Below are 27891 nucleotides of genomic sequence, written 5' to 3' on the forward strand. Positions count from 1 at the left end.
TCTATTTCCATCGAGAAAATTCAATTTTGTTATGAAGCCTTTACACCTTCGGCAAAAATTTTCTTTACTTTGTATTTCGAAATACACTTACATGATTTGTCCACTATGAATCAGATTCTGGACAACCAATCAGGTATCTGTATTTCGGAAAATGCAAAGTGAAGGTGCTTATATACCTCAAATTTCGATCAGATGAACATTATTTCTGGACCGTGAAAATGCGTGAAAAGTCATTTTCACGGCGGGTATTTTTGAATTGTTTTAAACAAAAAATGTTTTTTTTAAGAAATATAATATTAAATAATTGTTTTAATATGTAAGAACACTTTAAAATAGTGATAAAAAGATGATTTAATTGAAAAATTTAGCAAATTTTGCTTTAAAACGTTTCTGCTACAAGAAAGTGTAAAATGACGATGTTTGTGAAATGGTTTGTACAGTGTACATGTGTACATGTTTCTTTCAGTTATTCGAAACAATTAGTTGAATTTAAATTTATTTGATAAACATTTCAACTTACCGATTTATTTTCAGCACTCATTATTAATTACAAGTTAAAAAGAAACGACATAACATAAACAAAACTCTGAGAGACACTAACAAGGAAGAAGCACTGTACAAACCATTTCACAAACATCGTCATTTTACACTTTCTTGTAGCAGAAAACGTTTTAAAGCAAAATTTGCTAAATTTTTTAATCAAATCATCTCTCTATCACTATTTTAAAGTGTTCTTACATATTAAAACAATTATTTAATATTATTTTTCTTAAAAAAACATTTTTTGTATAAAACAATTCAAAAATACCCGCCGTGAAAATGACTTTTCACGCATTTTCACGGTCCAGAAATAATGTTCATCTGATCGAAATTTGAGGTATATAAGCACCTTAAGCACCTTTACATGATTTGTCCACAATAAATCAGATTCTGGACAACCAATTAGGTATCTGTATTTCGGAAAATGTAAGGTAAAGAAAATTTTTTACCGAAAGTGTAAATGCTCCATAATCAAAATGCAGTGATTCTCCGTGAAAATTCAATCCAACGACCAAAATACTGGAAGTATAAAAGCACCTTTAAAAAAGGAAAATAGTAATTTGTAGAAGTACCTTGAGGCTACGCTACCCATCAATGTGTCTCAATTTTTAGTACAATTTATCCCCAATAGTTGTCGCTAAAAACAAAAAACCACACAAAATGTTTTCAGCGCCAACTGTGAATGAATGAACAAAATAAAAATGTGAAAATTCAAATTGTGTATAACTTTTTTTTTTTAGTGGCTTATGCATTTCCCATTTCTCGCGCAGTCTGTGCCTGATGTCTGGTGTTTGTATAATAGGTTACTTGTTACTCGAAAATGACATTTCTCAACTATAGAAACTATTTATTAAAAAAATAAATAAATAAGTGCCGCGAATTCACGCGGTTATAAATAAAAAAAAAATATTGTTATTAAAAATTTGGATTGTTTATCGATCACTGTGTGAGGTTAGGAGAGTGTAAGTGTGTATTTGTGTGTGTGAAAAAAAAAATTGTGTGTGAGATATATTTTTTTTTTTTTTGCTTTTGGTGTCCAAATGTTTATCATCCAAGTGTTGTTTAATCACTATCAAGGTAATTATATTGTGAAAATTTATTTATTTCTTTTAATTCTAAATTTTTTTATGTGTAAATTAAAAAGTGAGAATTTTTTTTTTATAGACTTTCACATAACCTCATTTCCAAGATATCCCATCACACCTCCCCCCCACCCCGTTTCCCTCAAACCCTCTCTACTCTCATGTTTTGACGTTTCGACAGATGCGCTCCTTTTTGCAAATTATAATATAAATGTGTGTGTGTGTGTTTGTGTATATATATGTATATAAATTCTCTCAAACTTCGAATCATCCTAACCTCATCATCGGGTGAGTTTCGAACTCTAACCTCTTTTTTTTTTCTTTTTGCTTCGTCCCCTTTCTCTTTTTTCGAGAATTCAAGTTTTTTTTTTTTTTTTTTTATTTTCTTTGCTTTTTTCGTGTCTAAATTTCTCTCACTGTGTATGTGTTTGTGTTTCAACACGTTAACGATGATGCCAAATGCGATAAGATTTCAAGAAGCTTCATCTCGATAAAAAAAAAAGAAAAAACAAAAGTTATGTGTAGCACTTATATATATATATTTTTTTCATTTTCTTAACTTTTCAAAGTCACTTATTTTTGTTCTATTTTTTACTTCTCTCTCTCTCTATTTATTTTCTTTTTCTCTGGGAAAAATCAGTGTTTTTGTTTTTGAAAATACTTTCGTATTTATAAGATTTAATTTTTTTTGTGACTTTTTTGATTTTTAGCAAAAAATATTTAATTTTTGTTTTTCGAAACAAAAATTTAGTGTGAGAAAGAAAATTTTCATTTTTGTGACTATTTTTTTTACACAAAAATTAATTTTTCAAGTAGTTTGTAAATTGTTTGTAAATTTTATTCTTTTTTTTTTTTTGTATTGTTGGAATTTTATTTTATTTTTTTACATTTATTTTCTTCTTTTCTAAAAAAAAAAATTAGGAATAAATTTTGTTTGTAATTTTTTGTTCATTGATAAATTTTTACAAATTTTTTTTTTTTTTTTTTTTTTTTTTTAATTTTAAATTTATATCAATATAATTAATATTCAAAATATTTAATGTATTTGGCAAAATTTTAAAGTAGAAATGAGAAAAGTGAAAAATTAATGAAATGGAGTTTGTGAAAATGTTTTTTTTTCTCATTCACCTTGTGATACAGAAAATCAAGGCAGAATGTTTATTTATGTACCGTTTGAATCAGCTGTTCGAAAAGCATGAAAAATTTTTAGAATATTGAATTTTTTTGTAATTTTTGAGTTTTTGAAATAAATTTTGAAACTAAATTATTGCAATACTAAATTTTAGTTTTTTTAAAAATATTTCTACCCTTGTTTAGGTTTTCTTCAGTAAAAATTGTTTCTATTTTCTGTAAATTAGATATTTTTTTTATTTAAATTTAATTCATATAATTTTAATTATTTATTAAAAAAAAGAAAACAATTTTTATTAAAAACTACAAACAAATAGAATTTATTTAAAGTAAATAATATATTAAATATAATAATAAATAAATATTTAATATTTATAACTTTTATAACAATAAACACAAAATATATTTGCAGTATTAATAATAATAATAATAATAATTATAATAATAATTTAAAATAGAAAAAATATACTTAATAACCATCAAAGTTTAATTTTTAAAAATTATTTAATAAAATTTAATTATTATTTTAATAACAATTAATTAATAATTAATATTAATTATTTAATAAAAATATTATTTAAAATATTTTTTCATTTATAAATTAAATATTTTGTATTTTTTTGGTAGAAATAAAAAATTATTTATTGAACTTGAAAAAGTAGATATTTAATAGGCCTAATAAAATATTTTTAAAATAATAAATTAATTTGATATTTGATTCTGTTAACTTTTTTTTTTCTTCTTTTAATTAACAAATGAAAAATAAAGATACGATTTTTGTTACAGAATGGGAAGAAGTATTGCATGAAATATGACATTAGATATATTGAATAAAGAAGAGATAAGATGATCGCCACCTCTTCCAATTTGGAAGATGCTTGTAGGCAGGCACAGGTGAAAAAAATTTTTGTCTAACAAATTTCCGTATTTTTAAAAAATTATTTTTTTTTTTTGTTATTTATGAATATTTTTCTATTTATTAATATATTTTTTTTCTCTTATTAATATATCTTTTTAAACAAATTTTTACATAACAGAATTTGCATTTTTTTTCGCATTTTTTTTTCTTTTATTTAAAATATTTATTTAAAAGAATTGAAATTTAATTGAATTTAAATTTAGCCGAATTTTTAAATAGCAAAATTTTCATTTCATCTAATTTTTTTATTTTTTCGAATTTTTCTTTTCACAAATTGTTAATTTAATGGAATTATTAAGAGGGTGATTTCATTGAAATTTGAAATAGCTGAATAAAGAAATAACAAAAATGATTTTGGGCGCCAAATTTTATAATTTGAGCCAAAATAGAAAAATTCTCAAAAAAAAAATGTCCATTTAAATAGTTTTCGATAACGAAAAATAATAACGATTTTTTTTTTATTCAATTTGTCAGGAATTAATAAATCAGGTTTCTAAAACCTGTAAAGACACACCAGGTCATGGTTTAATGTCAGAGAAACTGCCCTCGGCCCACAAGAAGGAGCAAAGCTATTCTAAACATACTATCCAATCGAAACTTACTAGACTGTATTTCGAAGAACTGTCCAAAGTTCCGCATGCAACTCCAGCTTCAGTTCTGGTAAGAATAATAATAATTTACTAAATAATAATTTTATATTTTAATTCAAATTTGTTTTATAACAAGCCTCGGATTATATACGACTTCTTCGATTTTTTTTTTACATTTTTTTTTAACAAAATTTTTTAACAAAATACGATTTTTTAAGTATAAAATGCAAATCTTCTTTAGATCTTTTTTATTACAATTAGGTATTTAGCAAATTTTGAACTAAAATGCTTCACTAAATTAATTATTTTTAATAATTTTAATGAAATTCATCAGAAATTCAACAATTTAAAACTATTTGTCAATTAAAATTTTTATGAAATTTAATAATTTTTTTAATAATTTAAAAAAAAAAATTAGCAAATAAAATTACTGAAAATTTTTAATTCAAAATCACTTGCAATTTAATTATTTGCAAAAATTTCAATTATTTTTAATGATTTTTATAATATTCTTCGAAAATTCAATTATCTGAAAGCATTTTGTAATTAAAAAGATTTTTAAGTACACTTTTTGTCTGCAATTTCTAATAAATTCTTCAATTATTTTCCAAAATTTTCAATTCAAAATCAACTAAAATTTAATTATTTTCAAAAATTTCAATTCCAAATTAATTATCAAAATTCTCAATCCAAAATCAATTAAAATTAAATTATTATCCAAAATTTTAATTAAAATTTAATTTAATTATTTTCAAAAATTTCAATTACAAATTAATTATCAAAATTCTCAATCCAAAATCAACTAAAATTAAATTATTATCCAAAATTTCATTTTGAAATTTAATTATTTTCAAAAATTTCAATTTCAAATGTAATAATTTAATAATTTCAATTATAACTCTCCTGAAATTCAACTATTTTAAACTATTTGTCAATTAAAATTTTTATAAAATTTAATAATTGTTTATAATTTAAAAAAAAATTAGCAAATAAAATTACTAAAAAATTTTACTTCAAAATCACTTGAAATTTAATTATTTGCAATAATTTTAATTATTTTTAATGATTTTTATAATATTCTTCGAAAATTTAATTATCTAAAAGCATTTTGTAATTGAAAAGATTTTTAAGTACACTTTTTGTCTATAATTTCTAATAAATTTATTAAAAAAAGAAAACAATTTTTATTAGAAACTACAAACAAATAGAATTTATTTAAAGTAAATAATATATTAAATATAATAATAAATAAATATTTAATATTTATAACTTTTATAACAATAAACACAAAATATATTTGCAGTATTAATAATAATAATAATATTAATAATTATAATAATAATTTAAAATAAAAAAAATATATAATTAATAAGCATCAAATTTTAATGTTTACAAATTATTTAATAAAATAAAATTTAATTATTATTAATTAATATTAATTATTTAATAAAAATGTTATTTAAAATATTTTTTCATTTATAAATTGAATATTTTGTATTTTTTGGTACAAATAAAAAATTATTTATTGAACTTGAAAAAGTAGATATTTAATAGGCCAAAATTTCCAAAATTTCAATTGAAATTCAATTATTTTCCAAAATTTTCAATTCAAAATCAACTAAAATTTAATTATTTTCAAAAATTTCAATTCCAAATTAATTATCAAAATTCTCAATCCAAAATCAACTAAAATTAAATTATTATCAAAAATATCAATTGAAATTTAATTATTTTCAAAAATTTCTATTTCAAATGTAATAATTTAATAATTTCAATTATAACTCTCGTGAAATTCAATTATTTTTATCTATTTTTATAATATTCTTCGAAAATTCAACTATTTGAAACAATTTTTCAATTAAAAACGGTTTTAAAATTATTGTATTTTTGTCTGGAATTTCTAATAAATTTTTTAGTAAAATCATCAAAAATTTTTAATTAAAAATCACTTGAAATTCAATTAATTTCTATAATCTCAAGCGTAAATCTTTGAAAATTCAATTATTTTTAAAGAATGTTATCAAAAAATATTTGATAAAAATTATTTTTAGTTCTGTAAAATTTAATTATTGTCTGAAAATTAACAAATTCTTTGGAAATTCAATTATTTTTAAAAATTTCAACTTTAACTCTTCAAAAATTATTATTTAAAAAAAAAAAATTTATTTAAAAATCTGTAATACTTTTTTATTAAAATAAAAAAAATCGACTTTTTTTTTGGAATATAAAATCGACTAAAACGACTTTTTTGTGCCTTTAAGTCGATTCGAAGCCTGATAATTTCTATTTAGCAAAACTCTTATAAAGCATTTTTTCTAATACTTTTAAAAAATTTTTAAATTAATATAATTTCAATTTAACGAAATTTATGTCTATAAAAAATTAACAAAAAAAGAACTAAGTAGAATTTTTCTTAAATGAGAAATTCTGTTAAATAAGAATTAGTTGGAATTAAAATTTTCTTTAATAAAAACTTTGTTAATTAAGGAATTTTGTTAAATAGAATTTCTGTTAATTGTCGATTTATTCAATGACAATTCTGTTAATTTTGATAAAGAGAAATTTACTAAAAACTAACAATTCTGTTGAAAAAAAATTTTCTTTCTGCAATTTTTCTTGAAATAAATTCCGTTAAATTGAAATTGTATTAATTTGAAATTTGGTGTACTGGAAAATCTGCTTTATATAATTTTACTAAATAAAAATTTGATAATTTAAAATTTAACGCCGTAAAAGTTTTTTTAAATTAAATGTTGAGAATATTTATATGTCTCCAATTAGTTTATTTATTTCACTTAAATATATTTTTTTTTTACGAAACATTATTTATTTGATTCAAATACATATGAAATTAGTGGATAATAGACAGGTAAATGATTTAAAATTGTATCAAAATAAAAATTTTTTGTAATTTAGGTCAGGGAATTTTTTTCCCTGCAGTTGTTAGATAACTTGCATTAATTATTTAAAGTAAATTATTCATTAACCAATTAAATTTTGTTAAAATAAAAAAAATCCACTTTTTTTTTGGAATATAAAATCGACTAAAATAAACTTTTTTTGTGCCTTTAAGTCGATCCGAGACCTGTTATAATGAAAAAGCAGATCAGTTAAATGAAAATTGTAAAAAATTGTTAATTTATTAGTTGTTTATTTCTTTTTTTGTGATTAACTTTTTCTTTTTTTGGAATAACAGAAAAATCTTCAAAATGAATGCGATCTCTTGGGGCGATTGGTTCAGCGTGAAAGCCTGCACACGCTGATTGTTAATTTGTACGCTAGCAACAAAGGATACTCATTAGGCGTAAGAAATAGGTAAGTTGATATATATATATATTTTTTTTTTTTGTTATTGAAATTAATGACTGGAATAATTGGAGAAATTTTTTGATAATTCGAAAAAAACAGCGATAAAGGAAGTCAATATGACAAGAATGCTCTGCTTTCGGAGACTCAATTGATGGGTTATGAGCAAGGGGAATTTCTATCTTGTATTGATAATGGTCAGCTGCCTGCAATGTTGGCCGAGCAATTGGAATCAAGCCATTCACACTTATTCTACGATGGTTGTATAATTGCTGAGGTTCGAGATTATCGCAGACATCACACCAAACCTGATATTCATCATGTCTTACTCAAACCAACAACTCAGGTATATTTATGTTTAGAAAAAACTATCATACTTGTATTTTAAATTTTCAGGATGTTAAAAAAAGGGTCGATTTTTGCCCCCGAAGCGGCAAACAAATATTGAGTTCATAGAATTAAAACAAAATTTAAAAATACTTTTATTTCGGAATAAATTTTCAGAAGTAAAATTCAACTTTTAGTTTTGATTTTGATATTTGAATTAAAAATTAAAAATTGTTAAATCTAGATTCCATTAACTGAATTTTGTTTAATTTTGAAAGTACCGCAAAGTTAAAAATAGTAATTCGATACAAAAAAAAAAAAAAAAAACTTTTTATTTACTAAGAAATGTATTAACGTTTGTGTATTTAGAGCGTTCTTTCGGATGTTTCAACATTGACGAGCAACGGAGAATGGAGTCACGAAGAGAGGCTGGTGCTTGAGTCACATTTGGTGGCAGCTACACAAGGTCCCTTATGCTTAGATCCAAATCCAATTCCAAGTTTGGCAACAACACGGCTTCAACAATCAAGAGCCCTTCTCACCGATCATCAATTAATGCGCCAAGCCAAAAAGTTTTCTCAGGTTTGTAATTGTTTTTTTTTTTTCTCTATTTCTACCACCAAAATTAATTTTTCATTAATATATATATATATTTTTTTTCGCCAGGTAACGGTAAATCGCAAAAGGAAATTAGAGCAATTGTCACAGCCTGAAGGATTTACGATACAGGATTTAATGCAGAAAATCCGTGCAAAGAATGGAACACCAGTAGCTCACAATTGTCGAACGCCTTGTCTTGCCAATCCTCCACTTTTGCCACCGAGCTCACCACTTGAAGTCTTAAGGTAAAATTAATTAATTATCTCTTTTTTTAATTTACAAAAATAAGAAGAAAGCATTGATATTAATTAATTTATGATCTATAATATATTTTAATAATTATATGAAATAGTTTTTTTGTCAATAATTATGAAAAAGTTTCACTAATTATGAAATAATTTCAATAATTCTATTAATATTTTTAAATACTCTTAATTTTTTTTTTCTAGATATTTGTAATAAATATACTAAATTTTTCAAAATTATCAAACGAAAAATTATCCACTAAAATTTACTTGATTCTTTTCTTTAATTTTATATAAATTTAATTTATTTAAAAATTAAAACTATCGATTTTTGTGTAAATTTTGCATTTTAATATTTTATTAGAAATAATTACTTTTTAAGACAAATTTGCAATTTTCGAATTAAAATTTATCAGATTTTCTTTTTATACGAATTTTTTAACATACAACAAAAAATTTATCAAATTTTCTTTTTATACGAATTTTTTAACATACAACAAAAAATTTTTTAGCAGAATTTTTATTTTACACTTATTTCTTTTAGTTGACTTTTTATTTAAAATAATGTTAATTGAAGCGAATTTTAATTAAACAGAATTCTCATTCAATCAAATTTTATGTGATTCCAATTTTTAAACGACAGAAATTCCAATTCGTCGATTTTTAATTTTTCCGAAATTACAAATGACCGAATAAATCATCGACAGTAAAATTTCGGCGCAATTTTTAAAATTGTCCAATTAGAAATTATCATAAAAAAATTCGTGATTGGCCAATTTTAAAAATTGCGCCGAATTCTTTCTGTCAATGATTTGTTCGACCATTTGTAATTTCGGTTAAATAAAAATTCGTCGTATTTAAAATTTTATCAATTAAAAAAACTCATACAAATAAAAATTAGGACAAATTAAAATTCGGTAAATTGGAATTAGTCATTTAAAAATTCGATTGAATGAGAATTTTTTTTTTTTAAATTCAAATTCTCTTAAATAAAAAGTCATGTAAATTAAATGACTGTAAAATTAAAAATTTTGCAAAACAAAAAATTCGTTAAGTAAAAATTATGTTAAATAAAAATTTGTATGAAAAGAAATTCAGTCAAATATTAATTAGAAAAATGAAAATTCGTTTAAAAAATTATTATTTCTAATAAAATTCTTTAAAAACATTTTTAAAATATATTTTATTAAAATAAATTTTTTTTATAAAAAATTCTGATGAATTAATTAATTCTATTTTCGATTGTTGTTTTAGTGATTAAAATTATTTTTGACAAAAAATTTTTTAATAATTTTAAAAGAAACGGTATTCGTTAAAAGTTAAAAAAAAAAGTTTTTTCTATTTGGTAGTTAAATATTAAAATGTTAAAGAATTATTATTGAAATACGAAAAAATAAAAATAGAAAGTAAATGTAATTTTTCGCCTCTAGATACGCGAAACAATTGGAGCGACCGCGAGAAACGAAAGACTGCATGCCACAACTTGTAGAAGAATATATATTAGAGACTGAAAGGGGCCAAGGACGAATCTACCACATAAAGCTCTCAATCCTACAAAGACTTTCCAATTTTGAGTACCTGGGAGAGCTCTACGTGGACAGAGATTATCGAGAGGGTGAAAAAAATGGATCGTCATGCAGGTAAATTAAATAAATTTATTTGAATTTTAAAAATTATTTTTTTGTTTTATAAATTTTTTTTTTAATACAACTTTAATGACTTACATTTGTTAGGAAACAAATTTTTTTTTGTAAATTACAAACAATTCTCATTGTTCACTATCTTTAAAATAAGTCTAAAATGATAAAGCGTTTATCATTTTAAAAATTCTGTTAATTTTTATGAAACTGGAAATTACGTTTTTTAAAAAAAGATCTTAGTAAAATATTGATAAAATGCCTTCTTTTTAGAATTTATTATTCTCACAATTTTATTATGTTTTGAAAAATAAAGTAGAAATAAATTATAATTTTCATAAATTTTGTTTTAAAACGTTTTACATTCTTAAAGAAAATTGGTGGTTTCATCGATAGATAATTGGGAAATAAATTGTAAATTCCTAAATTTACTTATCTCTCTTTTTTTTTGTTTTCTAAACAGATTCACCCTCGGTAATAGAGTTCTGGCCACTCAATATATTCAGCAGTTTACAGAAATTTTCACAGAAGAGGGAAAGAAAAATGTTAGAATAAAACACGCTGTGCCGGGGCAGGTTCCTCGAGTTACGTGCACCCCAGGCATGCAACGTAGTCAACAACAGGTGAAAATTTTATTTTTATTTATACAATATAAACTGGCTTACAAAAAAAAATCCCTTTCGTATAAAATTATTAAATTTTAATAATTGTAAGACCAAACAAAAAAAAAAAGAAAACACTTTAAACAAAAGTAAATTCTACACTGTGGTACTAACAAAAAGTAATTAACGAAAAGCAATGACAAATTTATATTCAAAATTATCAACAAAAAATTCTATTTTATCAGTGTAAGAATTATTTTTCTGACATATAATCGTAAATTTTCATTTAATTCTGTTTTCTTTTTCTTCATTTGGATGAGAATAAAATTCAAAGCCACAAATCGACTTTAAGGCGAAAAAAGGAGTTTTATGTCGATTTACAATCCAAAAAAAGTCGATTTTTTTATTTTAATTAAAAATTAGTTAATAAATATTTTACTTTAAATAATTAATGTTATTAGATATTAAATTCATTTAATTAATTCTTCAATAAGAATATTATTATTATCAAGAAAATTTATTTTCAATATTTCAGAATTAAACTATGACAAATTTTCAAAATTTTAATTACTAAGTACAAATTTCTAAAATAAAATTCTTGAAGTTCCATTTTAAAAAATTTAAAAAAATTTTTTTGGAGTTTGATTTAATTAATTTATTTGAATTTTTTGCAAAAAATTTTAAACTGCTGCAGTGTTTTTTTTGGACAACAATTATTCAATTTTTGAGTTTTTATTTAAAACATTTTAAAAATAATTGAAATTTTGAAAAAAATATTTAAATTATTATAAATAATTGAATTTCGAAAGATTTTGTTAAATTTCCGATTTTACAGAATTGAAAATAATTTTAAAAAATAATTTTAGATAACTTTTTTCAAGAGTAATTTGAATTTTCAAAGTTTTACAATTCATATCATTTGAAAATAATTGAATTTCAAGTGATTATTAATTGAAATTCTTAGTAATTTCTGTTGCTAAAGAATTTATTTAAATTACAGACAAAAATTGAATTTCAAAAATTTTTTAATTAAAAAAAGCTTTCAGATAATTGAATTTTTGAAGAAAATTACAAAAATTCTGAAAAATAATTGAATTTCTAATGAATTACAGTTGTTAAATTTCAGAAATAATTGAATTTTACATAATTGAAATTATTTTATTAAATAATTTTAAATAACTTTTTGCAAAAGTTTTATAATTCATATTTTTGAAAATAATTGAATAATTAAATGAATAATTGAATTTCAAAAAATTTTCAATTGAAAAATTCTTTCAGATAATTGAATTTTTGAAGAAAATTACAAAAATTCTGAAAAATAATTGAATTTCTAATGAATTACAGTTGTTAAATTTCAGAAATAATTGAATTTTACATAATTGAAATTATTTTTTTAAATAATTTTAAATAACTTTTTGCAAAAGTTTTATAATTCAGATTTTTGAAAATAATTGAATAATTAAATGAATAATTGAATTTCAAAAAATTTTCAATTGAAAAATTCTTGCAGATAATTGAATTTTTGAAGAAAATTACAAAAATTATGAAAAATAATTGAATTTCTAATGAATTACAGTTGTTAAATTTCAAAAATAATTGAATTTTACATAATTGAAATTATTTTATTAAATAATTTTAAATAACTTTTTGCAAAAGTTTTATAATTCATATTTTTGAAAATAATTGAATAATTAAATGAATAATTGAATTTCAAAAAATTTTCAATTTAAAAATTCTTTCAGATAATTGAATTTTTGAAGAATATTTCAAAAATTATGAAAAGTAATTGAATTTATAAAGAATCACAGTTGTTTAATTTCAGAAATAATTAAATTTTACAGAATTGAACATAATTTATCAATTTAAATAATTTTAGATAACCTTTTTTCAAAAGTAATTGAATTTTTAAAGTTTTACAATTCAGATTTTTGAAACTAATTGAACTACAAATGATTTTTTATTGAAATTTTCAGTGATTTCTGTTGCTGAAGAATTTATTAGAAATTACAGAGAAAAATTGAATTTCAAAAATTTTTAATTGAAAGATCCTTTAAGATAATTGAATTTTTGAACAATTATTACATAAAATAATTGTATTTCGAAGGAGTTATAGTTGAAAATATTTAATTTCAGAAAGTTTAAGATAGAAAATTTTAGTAGGTTTTTAAATTGAAATAATTGAAAATAATTGAACTTCAAGTGATTTTAAATTAAAATTTTTGCTAATTTTAATTTGTTGATATTTTTTTTTAATTTTAAAATATTATTTAAAATTTTCTAAAATTAAAAATTTGAAAATTAGTTTAAGATAAATTAAATTTATGAATAATTTCATTAAAATTATCAAAAATAATTATTAATAATTCTTAGAAAAGAATTTTAGTTAAAAATGTTGTTAAATAATTGAAATAAAGAAGATCCGAAGAATATCTGCATTGTATACTAAAAAAAAATGTATTTCGTTTTAAAATTTTGTAAAAAATGTAAAAAAAAAAAATCGAAAAATTTGCATTATTAAAATAAATCGATAAAAATCGTATCTTTGAAAAAAAGTCAAAAAAAAGTCGAAAACTTGTATAATCCGTTGCCTGAAAATTAATCAGAACTAATTAAAAATTCAAATTCAAAAATTTTTCAATCTTTTTAATTTTCTAATTATTTTCAAGGCTCAACAGGCTCAATTGGTAGCTCAACAGTTGCAGCAGGCTCAGCAGAATCAACACGTTGAGCAACAGGTACGTTTATAAATTTGCTTCATAATTTAATTAAAAAGACCTCAATTGATCTATTGCAATCAAAGAAAATAGCTATTTTATGAATAGAATTTAGAATTAATCATTCGGTAAAACAAATTATAAAATAATATTGTTATGTGAATGATTTTTATTTTTTTAGATTCTTTCGCGCGCGCAAGGTCAGTTAAATAATTTAGCTGGACAAGTGGCTTCCATGAAAGCCGCTATGGAGGCTTCAACGTCAGCGCAAGTGAATCTTACTTCTTCCGATGCTGCAAATGTTATTCAAAATATACCTCAATTGGACACAATTGGCAATGTCAACACTGTTATTCAACCACTTGCCAATGGAGTTCCAAATGCACCAATTCCGGTACAAATCGAAGCGTCCACAATGTCTGCTGCTGCCGCCGTTGCTGATCCTACTCCTTGCAATGGATCAGGAATTTTTGTCTTTCAACAAAAACAACCCGCTCCCATTAACAATACAACCACAAATGTTCCAATTTTGGTGAGAAAATTTTTCACTTTTAATCTTAATAATTCAAAATTAATTCATCTTTAAATCTTAAATTTTCAAAAAAAAAAAAATTTCTACAAAAATTAGAAAATACAAAAAAAAATTGTAATTTTTTATTCACAAAATTTGAATTTAAAGAGTATACGGCCAAGCGGGATTGTTATACTCAAAAAAACGCTACATTTTTACTCAGAGCTTCACGAAAAGAATTTTGTAAAAATAAATAATTTTTAAGAAGTGAATATAATTATTCAGAGAATTTTTTCTGCATTTTGACAAAAAAAATAGTAATAACATTTAGTGTCCTCTGTATAAAAACTATCAAACAATATTTACACCAAGCGTCAAGTTTCGAAATTTCAATATAAAAATATTTTATTAATTAAAAACTGGCGTTGAGTATAATAGCCCCTCGGGGTGAGTAAAATAGCCCCAATTATCGATATTTATTTATATTTATTTAAATTAATATAAATTATATTTCAGCAAGCTCAATTGCAAGCTGGAACGCAAAGCAGTATTGCCGATACAAGTCAAAGTTCAACTGAAGTTTCATTTAAAAATCATTCGACCAATCCAGCAATAAGCGCTCTTGTTACTTCCCTAATGAATTCTGCTAAAAAATTCCAACACCAACAACAAGTTGCAGGTTAATATTTATTATTAAACTATTATTATTATTATTAAGTAATTTGTTATTAATTTTTTTTAATTTGATTTATAGCGAATGCCGCGGCAGCTGCCATGAACAATAACGCGCAAGCTCCTCCAAAATCGAATAATGCTGCAATTCTCAGTTTATTGAATAGTAATCCAGTGAATATAGCACCACAAAAGACACAGCCAAGGAGGATCTCTTTAAATGCTTCCATTCCACAAAGAGTGATTAGCCATGGCAATGTGATAGCCGTACCAAACACCACTGGCCAGGTAACGATATTTTTATAAATATCACATTAATCGAACGGGGCGGTACAAATTCAACACAAATAAACTCTACACCAAAAAAATACTGCACCGCTAACTGTACACGAGTCAATTTTCAACAAAATTAAATAAAAATATATTCTTCACAATTAAATACTACATCGAAAAACCCTACACAATATAAACTATTTACTAGAAAATTATCTTCATAAACTCTACACAAATAAACTCAACACATTAAGATTTAGAATTAGAAAAATGAAAAAAAAAATTGTTTATAATTCTACACAAATAAATACTACATCAGTAAATTTTACACAGCTATAAAAAATAAAAAATTAAATTCGACACAATTAAATTTTACACATGAAAATAATATTTTCTTTATTTCCGATTATTTATAAAATTCTACACAATTAAACTCAACATTTATAAATTCTACACATCAAATAAAAATAATTTAATCCTTCACAAATAAACTGTACACATTCAAAATTCAATATATTAAATGAAAATAATAAAATTCAAAACGAGAAAACTTTACACAAGAAAATACTCCACCGTTAACTGTACACGAGTAAATTCTCAATAAAATAAAAATATATTCTATACAATTAAATACTACATCGAAAAAACCTACACAATAAACTATTAACTAGAAAATTATCTCCATAAACTCTACACAAATAAACTCAACACATTAAGATTTAGAATTAGAAAAATAAAAATATTTTTTTTTATAATTCTACAAAAATTAATATTACATTAGTAAATTCTACACAGCTATAAAAAATAATAAATTAAATTCGACACAAAAGGAAAGATTATTTTCATGTGTTGAATTTAATTGTGTCGAATTTAATATAAAAAGTTCTAAAATTAATGGTTTTTTTATGGTTTTCACCATAGAAATTAAATTTTGCTTTATTGTCACTATAAGTTTCGTAATCAGCGCATCGAAATACATTTTTTATGTATCATGCTTTTTTTCAAATTTTCATATTTTACCCGAAAATGTGATTTTTATGATGAAAACCATAAAAAAAAGTTCTAAAATTCGTAGTTTTTTTCGTTTTTCGTGTAAAATATGAAAAATTTAAAAAGAAGCATGAGAAATAAAAAATATATTTTGCGCTGTTTACGAAAATCATAGTGACAATACCCAAGAATTTAATTTCTATGGTGAAAACTAAAAAAAACCATAAATTTTAAGATTTTTTTTGGTTTTTGCCATAAAAATCAAATTTTTGGGTATTATGACTATGATTTTTTTTTTATTTTTTGTATTTTTTCGATACGGTAAATTTTTTGTCTGTAACCTGAAATTTTATGCACATAAGTTTTCAAAAATTCGCCCGTAAGTGATTTTGTTTCTTAAAGTATTTTCGAAAAAGTAAAATTATTGAAATTGTTGCTTGCGGTTGTCTTCATTAAATTATATTCATATTTAACGAAGAATCAATTGTTTGGGTAATGTTTTTAATTCACATTATATTTAAGAGAAGAGTAGAAAAGTTTTAAAATCAAATTTTGCTGAATTAAACAAAAAAAAAAAAAAATTGCAGTATAATTTTGTGAACTAGTTATATAATAATATTTTTTTTTTTATTTGTTTTTAGATGAGGGTGAATTTTAGTTCGGCACTTGCTAGTCAATTGGCAGGAAAACAACAACCGGTAAAAGGCGCAACGGTGCGACTTGCTCGAGTTCAAGACTCAACGCTTGGATTATCAATGCCAGGTCTTTCGGCTCTTCTTGCCGGTACACCTTCGGCTGATAATCCAATTCCAGGGATAAATAGTGCCTCGTCCTTATTGGAAAGACTAACGGCCTCTTCGAATCAGGGTAGCCAACCAACGAGTCCAATGACGAGTCCACCGCCTGCCAACGTCAGTCTTCAAGGCGTCAATTTAGCTAATTTACCCAATTCCATTAATGGACTTCAAAATGTTCAGGTAAAATTATATAATAATAAAATGCTTGGTCTATCCTTCTGTCCTAACTTGAAGTTGGCCTTTTCTGATTTCACGTGTTTTTTTGAATAGTAATCTTATGACGTGTCAAATGTTGACAATTCTTTTTCTCATTTTTGCCAAAGTTGTATAATTGTGTTTCCAAATTTCGGAATAAGTTTCTTTAAAATTCCAAATTCGAAAATTCAATTCACGAAGCTGAAGTACACAACGTTTACCAACAAAATTTTTTTTAAAGTTGTATATTCATTCAAAAATTCTATACAAATACAAAAAATTTATGATGAGAAAAAAGATGCGCCAGGAAATTTCGTACAAGATAGTAATTTGAAAAAAATTTATTTTTCAAAATTAATTTTTAAGATACCAGGGGCCAACGAATACCTATTAAATATTAATTATAAAAACACAGGCCTCGAATCAACTTCAAGACACAAAAAAGTCGTTTTAATCGATTTATATTCCAAAAAAAAGTGGATTTGTTTTTTATTTTAACAAAAATATTTTACAGATTTTTAAATAAAAATTTTTTTTTTTAATAATAATCCCTTTCGAAGGGTTAAAGTTGAAATTTTTAGAAATAATTAAATTTCAAAAAATATTGTTAATTTTCAAACAATTATTAAATTTTACAGTACTAAAAATAATTTTACATTTTTTAAATTTAATTGAATTTTCAAAGATTTAAATTTGAGATTTTTGAAATTAATTGAAACTTTAAGTGTTTTGTAATTAAAATTTTAGATGATTTCACTAAAAATTTATTACAAAATGCGGACAAAATACAATAATTTGAAAATCATTTTTAATTGAAAAATGGTTTCAGATAGTTGAATTTTCAAAGAATATTATTAAAATAGTTAAAAATAATTGAATTTCCTTAGAGTTATAATTGAAATTATTAAATTTAAAAAAAAAATTTTCGATGGAAAATTTTAGAAATAATTAAACTTTAGATGCTTTTAAATTCAAATTATTGAAAATTCAATTAATTTTGAATTCAAATTTTTAAGAATAATGAAATTTTATTTGATTTTAAATTGAAAATTTTTGGGAAATAATTGAATTTTAATTAAAATTTTGAAAATAATTGACTATTAGTTGATTTTAAAACCACAATTTTAAGAAAATAATTGAATTTTAGTTCATTTTGAATTGAATACTTGGAAAATAATTGAATTTTAGTTTATTTTCAATTGAATACTTGGAAAACAATTCAATTTTAGTTGATTTTGAATTGAAATTTATGAAACTAATTAAATTAAAATTCAAAATTTTTAAAACAATTGAATTTTAGTTGATTTAAGATTGAAAATTTTGAAAATAATTAAATTTCAGTTAAAATTTGGAAAATAATTGAATTGTAGTTTATTGTTAATTTGAAATTTTTGAAAATAATTAAATTTTAGTTGACTTTGAATTGAAAATTCTGAAAATAATTGAATTTTAGTTCATTTTGAATTGAAATTTTTGAAAATAATTGATTTTCAATTGACATTTTGGAAAATAATTGAATTTTTGTTAATTTTGAAAAGAAATTTTAGAAAATAATTGAATTTTATTTCATTTTAAATTGAAAATTTGGTAAATAATTAAATTTTAAATTGAAAATTTTGGATAATTATTGGATTTTTAATTGATTTTGAATTAAAATTTCAGGTAATAATTGAATTTTAGTTTATTTTGAATTGAAATTTAAAAAAAAAAAATTAAATTTTATTGTGATATTTTTTTTTTTAATTATAAACAATTGTTAAATTTCATAAAAATTTTAATTGAAAAATAATTTTGATATAATTGAATTTGTGATGTATTTCATTAAAATTATTAAAAATAATTAATTTAGTGAAGAATCATTTTAGTTCAAAATTTTTTAAATAATTGAATTGAAGAAGATCTGAAGAAGATCTACATTTTATACAAAAAAAATGTATATTTTATTTACATTTTCTTTTCAAATGTAAAAAAAAAATGTCGCATTTTATTAAAATAAGTCGATAAAAGTCGTATTTTTGAAAAAAGTCGGAAAAAGTCGCATAATCCGAGATCTGTAAACATATCATTTTCATTATTATTATTTAATATGTAATAATATTCTAATAAATTAAATTATTATTGATAATATGAATCTTTAATTTTTTTTATAACAAACAATTAAATACTCAATTTGGCGCGCGTTTAATTTTGCTAGTAGAATTTATAATTTATTTCACATTTTTTTATTCTCTTTTTGTTTAGAGAAAAATGGATTTTATGTATCTGAATATAAAAATCAAAATTTATAATTTTAGAATAAGAGAAAAATAATTTTTAAAAAAGAGAATTAAATTTTTTTTTTTCAATTTATGATAAATTTTTATTTAAAACAGGTATCGTTTCCTGGTTTGTCACAACCAATCACAATGTCACTGAACGTTTCGGCAGCAACGGGATCTGTTACACCAACGGGAGTTATCGTTTCTCTTCCTATTTCATCAGCAACAAATACTTGCACTACTGTTTCAAGTGTAAGTTTTTTTTTTTCGTTTTCTTTTTTCTAACTAAAAATTTACTATGTCCAGTAAGTTGAACCAATGAAGTTAAAATTTTCAAAAAACAGTTTAAGAAACTGCTTATTTTTAATTTAATTGTTTTTTTTACTGAATAGTGTAAATAAAATTTCGTAATGCGTGAGAAAGAAAAATATTAAATAACAAATTTATATTTAATTTTTTTTTTTACAGATGGTGGCTGCAACTGTTGTCACGACCGCAATTGCCGGAACTACGCCAACTGTAGTAATTGCGAATCCTGCCAATACTCATTTATCGTTACCAATCGGTAAGTTATTTCATTAATTAATAATATTAATAATATTAAAATTTCTGAAAATGATAAAATTAATAAATTTTTTTCGAGAGTAATATAATTATATGAATTTATCTATTAGAAATAATTTTAATAGATAAATATGTAAATAATTGAATTGTATTAATTTAAAAATAAATTATAATTTACTTTTTCTACAGCTCAAATTATTCAACCGGGAGTAAAAGGCATCTCTCAACAAAATATACGTAATACAAATGCCGTAACTCTCGCACAGGTAAAAAGAAAACATATTTCTTACATTAGATTTTGTTTTATTTAATTTCTATTATAATAATGTCTAATTATGAAAACGTCTTCTAATTATTTTCATCAAGTATTCAGAATGTGATTTTTTTTGCCTCAGGGATTTAATTTAAAGGAATGACAATAATTAGTTGTTGCCATTTTTAATTTTCATAATTACTGTCGTGTTTAAAAAAGAATTTACATAAATAACAATTTTTTTTTATTGTTTTCAAAAAATTCACCCTTTAGTGTGTAGAATAACGTATAATTTTTATTTTGATTGTAAGAAATATATTTTATAATTAATGACGAAAGAAAACAAAATGAATAAAAAAAATTCCCACCTATTTTAGGGAGGCCAGGCCATTCAACTTCTTGGCTCGCCGAGACCGCGTTTTAGTCAAATGGCTCGACAAGGCCAATCAAATAATCAAGCAAAGGCCACAGTTTTACCAAATCAATTGGTAACTGTAGCGAAACCAATGTCAGCGAGCCAATTGATTTTAACAGGAAATAAACAAGTTTTAGCTCCAATAATGGGTACGTCGATTATTTTATTTTTAATTAATATAATTGATAAAGAAACAAGCAAAAAAAATTTCTTTTTTATATTCAAAATTGAATTTTGTAATTAAAAAATAATTATTAAAAATTTGAATTCGTCAGCTGCCTCGAAACCGATGCTGATGACCTCACAGACATCGCCTTCTCAAGCTGTACCTGCTAATAAACAAACTTTACTTACAAAATCATTACAAGCCAGAACCGCTTCCACTGGTCAATGTAGTTCACAGACACAAAGTGTAAACGTTGCCGGACTGTCGCCACAACAAGTAAGAATTAGAAATATATTAAATATTTTTCAAAATTTTAAGAATCTGACTTAAGATTTGTAATTAAATAGTTTTAAAAGTTCTAAATTGCAAATTGTTCAGGAAAATATGAGCTTTCAAATGCATATCACGAAAACTTCAAAAAAAAATTTTGTACCGTTATAAAATATCAAAAAATACCATAAAAACGGCATTTTTTCAATTTTGAAAATCAAAGTTCTCGAATATTTTGTTAAGGGAAGGAGTTACGATTTTCGGCAAAATTGCTTTTGTCTATTTTCGATGTGATTTAAAAGGTGCAATCATAATTATAAGTCACCACTTTCATGACTCTTAAATTTGCTGAGAAGTGTGTATTTTACTCAAGAAAAATTTTTCCCATAAATTGATCTGAAAATTTCAGTTCATTAAACGATATTCACATTAATAAACTTCTAAATGTCATAATTTTTTTTTTGCTGAATAAGTTTAGCATTTGTCGAACTTATTAAATTCTATCTTTCCTGTTGTTTGTATCCTCAAGATTGTCCAATATTTTTTTAAACAAATTTTTATTTAATTTATAGCGATGATGGTACCCAAAAAAATATCAATATGTTCTAAAGACAAATCTAGTTTTTTAGCTAAATAATAATTCATAATCATACCTCCACGCGGTGTGAATCGAGAAATATCAGTTTACAATTGGTAGCTAAAGATGATAAAAAAAACTATTTTCATGTATTAGAGTTTGCACGTTCCATTTTCTCATGAAATATTAAAATAATTAAAATAATATATATTTTTAAGTCAGTTTCGTAATTAGCTATATCAAAAAACCCCTAGTACCCATTTTCAAGCGAATTTTATAAAATTTTCAAATTGTCGTCCGATATATTCGATCCACCATTATGAATTTTGAAAAACTGACCACGGATTTGTAATCAGCGACCCCGAAAACCCCTTAGTACCCATTTTCAAGCGAATTTCATAACATTTTCAAATTGTTCGACATATTGGATCCGCCATTTTGAATTTTAAAAAACTGACATCGGATTCGTGATCAGAGACTCCGAAAACTTCCCAGTAACCATTTTCAAGTGAATTGCATAACATTTTCAAATTGTCGTCTACCATATTGGAGTTTAGAGTCTCATACGATTATTTGCTTGGTTACTGAAACCAGAAGCATCTGAAAACGAGCGATTTGTTGAAGTATTAAATAGATGCAAAGAACTAATTTGATTAATTGTTCATTTGAACCAAAAACATCTGAAACCAAACCGTTTCAGTTTGGAGCTGAGAAACCCATTTTTAGTTGATCTGCAGTAGAAAAAGTGTTGCTTAGATTGTTAAAATCTTCTATTAAAGATTAAATTATTTGATAGATCCAAAGAACTGTTTTAATTATTTGCTTAGTTACTTAAACCTGAAGAATTATTAGATATATCCGAAAAACATGACCAATTAGGCATGGGACCTAATCATAAGGTAACAAGGAAGAGAGGGAATCCTCAAGTAAATGAGGAGAGACAACACTTCTAAATTTTGTCTTTAACTGTCGACACTTTAATGCCGTTTAGACGAATTTTTAACTTGCTATTTTTACCTTCTAAGTGGGAGATAAAATATTACTAATGATGATGGGAGATATTAAATATTATCAGGTCGCGGCCATTTTTCTCATACGCTTTAATCGTGAATCCACGTGTTCTAACTGTGTCCTATTGAGTACTTTGTGATTAATAATTTTACGGAAAAATTGTTTCATCAAAGATTATTCCTTGTATCACCTAGAACCAAAGATTTAATAATTTAGTGTTCAATTTCCGACCAGACACGTGAGTTTAACGCCTCGCATTACATAACCGCATTTTATTGAAGGAAGTCGGTTAGCGAATCAATTTGTCAAAGGATTTCAAAGGAATCGACTCTGCATCATTTCCGCACATTATCATCAGTAGTACAAGTATTTCACAATATTGTATAATGAGTGTAAGTTGGATATTCTTCGTTTGGGTTACCATTGGTAATCGCTTTTATTGTATCTAATCTGGTGTTATCTTCAATAAATCCATTTCTTGCAAGGAAAGTGGAAAATCTGCATAACCTTTGACATCCAAGGCAGATACTTAAAGCCCAGTGCTGTTAGGTTATGTGGGGATGACCTTCTTGTTCTGGTCGACCCACTAAAAACCTCACCCTTTGACTGGACTAATCCTCATACTACGGAACTTCCGTCAAGATTTAAACTTCGTAGGTGAAGGTCCCTGGGATCTTGCTATCGCGACCCTTGCCGTTGCCGATCTTTCTGGCATATTTATTCTTCGTTCGTGCAAGATTCTTCTTAGACTCCTCAAGGTCCGATCTGAAGATTCTGCGTTCTCCGCTGTCTGCGATATGGCTAATGTTCGCCTTATCATCTTACTTTTCTCTACATAGGAAGCAGCTTGGTCTTCTACTGTAGTTTGCAAACTCTCGATCGACTTCACGGCACTTGAAGCAAAGTAGTCGATCCGTCCGCTGCCTTACAAACTTTTCCTACGTGGCCGTACGCCAGGCACCGGTGTCACCGAACGACCATCACCCTTCTTTTAATTGGGCAACACATAAAGCTAATCCTTATACGTCCCACCTTCTCCCCTGTCCGCCTCTTCTGAGTCGGTGACTACAATCGCGAGCTTCATTCCTTGTCAGTTGGGTCCTAGGACCGTGACCTTCCTGGCTTCTGGAGCACTTCCAACAACGCCTGCTGGACCTGCTGTTCCTGGATAAAGCTTCCAATCGCTTTAGTGACCTCAGAGGTGAATTACTCCTTATTGGAGTCTCCTCCAATTTTAATCAGAAGATCTCCTCTTCTAGTAGGCCTAGCGCCTACATCTTGCGTGTAGCTCACGATCGGATTCACTTCCTTCCGAAGTTTGCTCAGTACGTCGGCATACGTTCTTCCAGCTGCGATTTGAATTACCATTGTAACTCGTGACCGTGTGGACATCGGTAGACAAATAATCCCAACGTTGCCCTCTGCGTGTCGTAAAAGGCGACTAACAAGAAGGAAGGAGCGGTCAGCGTTGAGAATTAAATGGAATGCTCAGACTGATACTTGCACCTGAGTCTAATGGTACCACGGGAATCGGGTGCCCACTTGGACTTGTGTTTGCTCCGGCAATATACTTGTCCTTGGCCGGTCATCTGGTGTTGGACTCGTGGAGGTAGTGGTTGAAAGCTCGCATTCCTTAGAGCCATATAATGGAGAGGAAGCTCATCCAAAAGTGATCAGATTTCTTCAAAATTGTCGATGTGTGAGTTGCGGTATAACAACTCGGGGAGGAACCTAGATAGTTCCTAGGGATTAGAAAGGTCCCGCTCTAAGTCGAGGGTCCGTGGTGTCCTATTCTGACTATCGGAAAACGACCACTTTAATTTTAAAGTGAGAGTCAGTGCTGTAGTACGATGACTCTGTTGAACGAATGTTTAAATGAGGATAAACAGTGGGAGTCACGAATCAATTTGCGAAGTTCTGAAGAAAAGAGATAAGTTGAACAAGGACTATTGTCCATAGGAGTTGTACCGTTGGTAAGCCGATAGGCCACACAACGGACCTCATCTCGTTTCTTTTTCGATAACAATGTTCTACATTGTAATGCAATTCCCGGTGTAAATCCACTCGTCGCTTTCTTCTTATTGGTTTGCTTATGATTTGGAATTACCGTCACCTTCGCAATCTTTTCGACAAGAGGCGCCTCCTCTTGCTTTCTCTTCTTCGTCTCGGCGTTAGTTCTCTGGACTGCCACAGTTTTTTTTACTTCAGCATTGCCATCAAGTTTGCCATCTCCATTATCTGCTAGAGCGTGCTTTGTCTTCGCCTCACTGATATGGTCTTGAAGAGTCTTTAGTCCGTCCTTAATATTCATGTTGACGTTTTTCTGGGCTTCGCTAATCTTTACCATCTTGACAATCTCCTCTTCGATCCTCTAAAGACTCTCAGCTTCCTCCTGTCTAAACTTTAAATACTTCTTGCGTTCTTCTTCAATTGTTTCGTTGTCTAGGTCAAACGGAATCAAACTTCTTCCGCTGCTGATACTCGAAACGTTTGAAGCGCTTCGTCTTCTACTTCCAAGTCTTTCCAAACGAACCTGGGGAATCTTAAGAAACTGAGTGCCTTTATGGTTCATCCTCCTTGCGGCATCGAATGTTGCAGCACCCAAAGTGTTTAATAAATCCATTTATATTCTTTGTTAATTGATTATCAATTCCTGTAAAATATCGACATAATTTAACAGTGCTTTGTGTTTTATTTTTTTCCATTTGTAAATTATTACTATAAATTTTATGTACTGCTTATTATTTTTAACATTGTTCCCATATTTTCAAATTAAATTTTTAATGAAAATAATAATATTTGTTTATTATTGTTATTTCCCTAGCTCCAGCAACTGCATCAAATAGCAGCGCAGCACAAAGCGGCTGTTGCAGCTGGAAATTCTCCAAGTAGAAGTCACCTGCAACCACAACGTAATGCAACTTCTAATGATGATCCTCTCTGAATAGAGGACAATTAAAAAAAATTTGGGAATTAACTTTGTGCACGCGGCAATATTGCAGTCTCTCTTTTCTTAATACAAAGTGAGACAACCGATGTGTATCCCATCAATCATATTTCCAAAAAAAAGAAAAGAAGCACCTAATAAATTCTATCTATTTTTGAATCACTGAAACGCTACCTTCGAAAATCTATACATTATAATTAATATTATTATTATTATTAATATTATTATTATTAATTATTAATATTATTATTATTAGAGACACTATGACAAAGGAACGAAAGTATCAAATGCGTGTGCAATAAGTGTGAAACAACACAATGTTTATCGACTTTTGCCTCGCGTAATTGTACTTCGAGGAAGGTTTCAATTATTGTAGATAACATATTATACATATAATATACGATTTGTTTTATATTAAAAAAACACTCAATTATGTATATTTTAATTTGATTCCTCTTTCCTAAATTTTCAATCAAAACTTTTTTATTGAGTTATTTAAAATGTACGGTATAATACCTTAACGGCAAAAACGTAACCACTGACAGAAGGTTACACATCTAAGTAAGGTGACAGAAGTGTGTTTTATTGTTTCAATAACATTTTTTACAATATTTTATTATTTTTTTTTTAATTTAATGCCTTAAACCAAATCCTGACCGAAATTTGACAAAATTCAATCAGATCTTGCCTTTACAATCTGCCAGAGTTGACATTTATTAAATATATTAATTGGTTGATGAGAAATTAAAACTTTTATGACGCAATAACATGACTACACAATTACCGTCAGACGGTAATGCAGATCTCTGATTTATCGACTGAGATTTCGAGTTTATGCAAATTGGTAAATTACTACCAGTCGATAATAATTAATATTTCTACTAAGGCATTTTAGCTTAGTTTGAAGTTCGAATGATAAAAACAGACTGTAATTAAAGCTGCAAATAAATTACCCTCAAAGTTATTTATATTATTTTATATATATATATTTTAACGCTTCATTTTGTCGCGTACAAACGACCTAAAAATAATAAATTTAAATAAGTTTTGTAAATAATCGACACCAAGATTGAAATCCAGCCGTAATGGCTGTAAGATGTCATCAGATTAATAGTTAACCTGTAAAATATAAATTTGATTCTGATTTGTCTTTTTGTTCTGTTATGAAAAATCTCGCGAGGCATTGAGGATTCTCGCTGGATGATAAATACGTTGAGGACATCACTATTGATCATTGGAATTAGAAGTCACCAAGGGAAGAGCTCTCTGGTGCATATATTTGGATGAGAGTCCCGAATATTCAAGAACACCAAAAAGACCTCAGTTTGAGGTTACTTGAACGCGGCGAGCTACCGCGCGCGATGACAATAATAGCTCGCAGCGTTCAAGTAACTACAAATTTCTAATTTTCAAAGGTTAATTGTTCTAGTCCCACTTTTTCGTTTATATGTCCTTATAGGAAAAAACCTCAGTTTTCGTTTTAAAAAAAATCGGGTCTGTCACCCCAAAAAAGTCAAATTTATTTTTGACTTTCATTTTTTTTTCAAAAATGCATATTACCAATTAAAAGGGCATAAAAAACCTATCAAAACTGATATTGGCAATTTTTTTTATTCAATTGTGTGAGAGATAGAAATTTTTAAAGTAAAGGGTATCCTAAAACTTCCACCCCCTCCCCCCTAAAAAATATTGGTTAAAATAGAAAAATATTTTTACCAAAAATTACCATCTAATAGTACTACAAAATGCCCTATGTTTGGGCATGATAGGAGAAAAAACTTTTTTCACCTTGATCACTTCATATGGAATCCCCCATATATATATATATATATACAATATATATATAAATTTTATTAAATTCAATTAAATAAATAAAATACACGTTATAATATATATATATATTATAACGTGTATTTTATTTATTTAATTGAATTTAATGAAATTTTTAATAATTAATTAATTTTATTATTAATTTTACGTAAAATACCCTCTATATTTGGTTTTAATTTATTTATTTATTGCCATTTGTAACGTTGAATTTATGTTATTTATTGATTTTTACTTTAAATTTAGATTTTTTATTATTATAATTTTACAACAATCAATGTTAGCTAGATTTTTTTATTATTTATTTATTGAAAGTATACGAGTATAACCCATTCGTACAAAGTACTATAGATAAGAAATTTTATGAATTAAAACAAAGAAAAAATTCAATTGGACACATTAACATTATTGTTGTTATTATCGTATAAATGGTTACGAAGTTCTCTTATGAACGAGTTTGAAGAAATACCAA

At 25.3% G+C, this 27891-nt stretch overlaps 1 protein-coding gene across 2 annotated transcripts; it reads left to right on the forward strand.

Moving 5' to 3' along the window:
• The first annotated feature begins 1299 nt into the window (after nt 1-1299).
• Nucleotides 1300-26029, forward strand: LOC127286656 (transcription factor SPT20 homolog). 2 transcript variants are annotated; one of them, XM_051313158.1, is made up of 20 exons: nt 1300-1617; nt 3540-3647; nt 4147-4332; nt 7459-7577; nt 7671-7914; nt 8265-8477; nt 8562-8740; nt 10171-10380; nt 10841-11000; nt 13646-13714; nt 13875-14225; nt 14721-14883; nt 14959-15164; nt 16781-17116; nt 19504-19641; nt 19858-19954; nt 20143-20219; nt 20584-20770; nt 20897-21063; nt 25470-26029. In XM_051313158.1, the coding sequence occupies exons 2-20, from the start codon at nt 3600-3602 to the stop codon at nt 25587-25589; spliced, it is 3270 nt and encodes a 1089-aa protein (XP_051169115.1). In that variant the 5' UTR covers nt 1300-1617; nt 3540-3599; the 3' UTR covers nt 25590-26029. The 2 variants fall into 2 exon arrangements, with proteins under 2 accessions (XP_051169115.1, XP_051169116.1); XM_051313159.1 differs by lacking the exon at nt 1300-1617 and adding an exon at nt 1872-1910.
• The last annotated feature ends 1862 nt before the right edge of the window (nt 26030-27891 follow it).

The sequence above is a fragment of the Leptopilina boulardi genome, unplaced genomic scaffold (genome assembly GCF_019393585.1).
Source record: "Leptopilina boulardi isolate dan_hultmark-lab unplaced genomic scaffold, ZJU_Lbou_2.1 LbouV2_362, whole genome shotgun sequence".
Lineage (NCBI taxonomy): Eukaryota > Metazoa > Arthropoda > Insecta > Hymenoptera > Figitidae > Leptopilina > Leptopilina boulardi.

Bases quoted from the DNA above. Each gene is read 5' to 3' on its own strand.
- LOC127286656 (XM_051313158.1), top strand. From the start codon at position 3,600: ATGATCGCCACCTCTTCCAATTTGGAAGATGCTTGTAGGCAGGCACAG. The intron at 3,648-4,146 runs GTGAAAAAAATT...TCAATTTGTCAG, and splicing joins ATGCTTGTAGGCAGGCACAG to GAATTAATAAATCAGGTTTC. The intron at 10,381-10,840 runs GTAAATTAAATA...TTTTCTAAACAG, and splicing joins AAAAATGGATCGTCATGCAG to ATTCACCCTCGGTAATAGAG.